This window comes from Etheostoma cragini, chromosome 14 (genome assembly GCF_013103735.1).
Source record: "Etheostoma cragini isolate CJK2018 chromosome 14, CSU_Ecrag_1.0, whole genome shotgun sequence".
NCBI lineage: Eukaryota > Metazoa > Chordata > Actinopteri > Perciformes > Percidae > Etheostoma > Etheostoma cragini.
The window spans coordinates 9,973,590-9,976,971 of NC_048420.1; the positions used below are offsets into that span (position 1 = coordinate 9,973,590).

Below are 3,382 nucleotides of genomic sequence, written 5' to 3' on the forward strand. Positions count from 1 at the left end.
CCCCCCCCCCCCCCCCCCCCCACGCTGCATCTAACGTAGCCTGCCGAAGCCTTGCGCCACTGTGTTATTCGTTGAATGATTTGCTGGTATCAGCTGTCAAGGTAATATTTCAGACTGGAAGTACTCCGGTGATAAGAAAATTTAACTTTGCAGTATTTACAAAGCCTGGGAGCAACAAACTTTTACAATAATAAAGAAATAATAAAAACTGCGTTAACGCGCGATAAAATTTTTTCGGCGTTAATTAATTAATTAGTTAACACAAAAATAACGCGTTAACTTGCCCGGCCCTGATAAATATATAACATTTTAAAAAATCACAACATTTATCAAGCCAAGGCAGCCAAGAACTGCATATTGACGAGTATTAGCAAGTTTTAACTACCCATTCATTGAAATTCACCGCAGATTCTTTAGAACAACAGCTACTAAATGAAAATATGCTTCTGAGGCAACAGGTTTGAGATTTCCGAGCTAATTTAATGATGTAATAATAATGTATACTTTATTAGTCACACAAAGGGAAGTTACAATTTACACACTATTGTTATAACACACATTACACACAGGCCTGAATTACACACACGTGCTCAGTACCTAAACAAACATCTCATTACTTCACCTTTATTCATGAAAAGGTTTATTTTGTGTTGATGACATAATGATATTGTGTATTGATGACTTTAATTTTCAGGTAGTAGACTCTCCAGCAGATGTGGCGGAGAAAGCAGACCGCATCCTCACAATGCTACCCTCCAGTCCCAACGTCATTGAAGTATACACAGGCCCAAATGGCATTCTCAAGTAAGCTAACCTAATATCACAGGCTCTGTTTGTGACATTCATGCACCTTTTTAAAAACTATAACAAAGAAACAGCCCGTTTGCAGTGTGTTCAATATACAAACAGAAAAGCTTGGCCAGACACAACATATGTTATGCACTGTATATGAAGTGGTAAAGATTTTTGTCTTGCCCTCTTTAGAAAGGTGAAGAAGGGAACACTGTTAATTGACTCCTCCACCATCGACCCTGCCGTCTCAAGAGAGATGGCAGTCGCTGCAGAGAAGATGGGTGCAGTGTTCATGGATGCTCCAGTCTCAGGAGGTAATGTGTCACTCAACAAATTAGTGAGCTTGTGAAACTTTTTGATTTGCTGTGTTCAAACACTACATGTGGAAAGTCCATATCTGCATATTTGTCTCCTTCCAGGCGTAAGCCGATCATGCGTTGGTCGTGTGTGTGTTTGTTTATCTCTCTATCTGTCTGCTGCTAATCTCTCTTAGTACTGAACTCATCCGCATAATATTTCTTGTGCATATGTACTGTATGATTAAGGATTTCTCGTGGTCATGGAAATCTTCAGAACCTATGTTATTGAGTGTTTTATACTTTCAATGATTGCTGACTCCTTACCATGGATGTATTATCCCTACTCATCTTAACCAGCGGGTTTTGGCCGCAAGTGACCAACAGCCTCCTCAGTGACAAAGCAAAAGGCATTTCTGGCTATCTGCTTGGCTAAAAACAAGCCTTACAGTTCCTAGTCTTTTGCAGGCCACATTTTGGCCGTTGTCAAAAATGGACATCTATACAAGATCAGAATGCTTGCGGGATTAAGAAAACAGTCTGCGCAGGGCTCTAACGGGACCGACATTTAAGTGAGATTCAACTCTTTTTTACTTTGGATGGGGATTGGAAGACACACAGAGATCTGCACTCTTCTGAGTGCATTTTTATAATTGATTTTTGTGGTTCTGTGTAGTTCGAGCATTGTAATTTGATTATTTTGCTAATGCAAGCTACGTCTGAAGGTATCGCAGGCTTCATTTCTCTCTTTAAGACCTTTCTTACTGGTCAGACATTACATTATATATATTACATTATATATGTATAGGTGTAGGTGGCATTATCCCAAGCAGCATCAAACGGCTATTTGTTTCATTTAAGTATACCAATCATAGTGTTAGGCTTCTGACCCTTCAGCCTTACTTCTGATTACATCTTCCACTCTTTTGTATATCTAAACTATGGGACCTTTTGGGTTAGTGCTAGGACATGGGTTGTAATTACTGAGCGGGCCAGCCAGTAGGTGCCCTCTTGACGTTTTATTGCTGCTTTTGACCAGGGGTCTTGAAGGCAAGGTTAAGGTTTTAAGTCCTCATTATGTTGGTGCTGTCTGCTTTTGACGGCTGCTTGACAGAGCACAGGATCACCAGTCGTCCTTAATGGTCTGAGCAGCAGTGGAGAATCCCGTGTCAGAGCTTTTCATGTTGATGGAGCCGTAATGGCGGGTATCCCATGTTAGTGCCTTTCATGTCAGATTAAGAGTCATAAAGAGGAGAGAATCTGCCCTCACATGGAGTGCGGGAGAGGAGAAGAGCGAGATAAGACATGAAGGAGACACATTGCAGTAAAACTGTCCATCTCCCTCTCTTTCAAACATACACACACACACACGCACGCACGCACGCACGAACGCACGCACGCACGAACGCACGCACGCACGCGCGCGGGATTATTTTCATTCAGGTATGCGGTTAAAGTATGCTACATCCTGACACTCCAGCACATCTGACTACTAACTCTGATTAAACTATATTTGTTTTTAGTTGCACAATCTTTAATTCATGCACAATGCACACTCATGCCCCCACCGTTGGCCATACAAACACAGACTTGGCCCGCACTGGCATGTTTACCAGCTGGCGTCTGCAGTCAGCGAGATCTGAGCCTTGAGCTTGTTACTCTCCCAGTTAACACACACACACTGTTTACATACTACAGACAGTGCACAGTTTGTGTGTAGTCCTCTGTGAAGGTTCTTCCTTTCCTGTCACTTAACTAAACCTCTTTTACTAGCCTGGGATGACCAATGATTTACCTGCTGCCTCTGCAGCTGGCTCTGCAGAGACTCTTTTGTCACACACAAGCTGCATGTACCCGCCCACCCAGTGTCGTCACGACACATCCATAAGTCATATCCATAAGGGCATACAGCTCGTTTAGTGCACAAAAGCAGACACATTTCAGTAGAAAAGTCAATTTTGAGAATCAGTTATATTATGACAATTAATGTAAATCATTTATGAAGACAACAAACCAAACATTCACTAGTTCCAGCCTCTGAAATGTAAGGATGTTTTCTGTTTTATATTTTTGGAAATTGCAACTCTGGACTGTTGGTCTGACAAAACAAGTTATTTAGAGATGTCAATCTTAATTTTCTGACATTTTATAGACAAAACAATGAATCTAAAAAAAAGTGTTGACTGATTGATAAGAAAAGAAATGCTTAGTTGCTGCCCTTAAACACACACACACACACACACACACACACACACACACACACACACACACACACACACACACACACACACACA

At 41.4% G+C, this 3,382-nt stretch overlaps 1 protein-coding gene across 1 annotated transcript in view; it reads left to right on the top strand.

Annotated features, from left to right (window-relative positions):
- Positions 1–3,382, top strand: part of hibadha (3-hydroxyisobutyrate dehydrogenase a) — a 23,336-nt gene that overhangs the window by 3,182 nt on the left and 16,772 nt on the right. The window contains exons 3-4 of the mRNA XM_034891219.1: positions 695–804; positions 985–1,106. Coding sequence (XP_034747110.1) covers positions 695–804; positions 985–1,106 — 232 coding nt within the window. The remainder of the gene's footprint in view (positions 1–694; positions 805–984; positions 1,107–3,382) is intronic.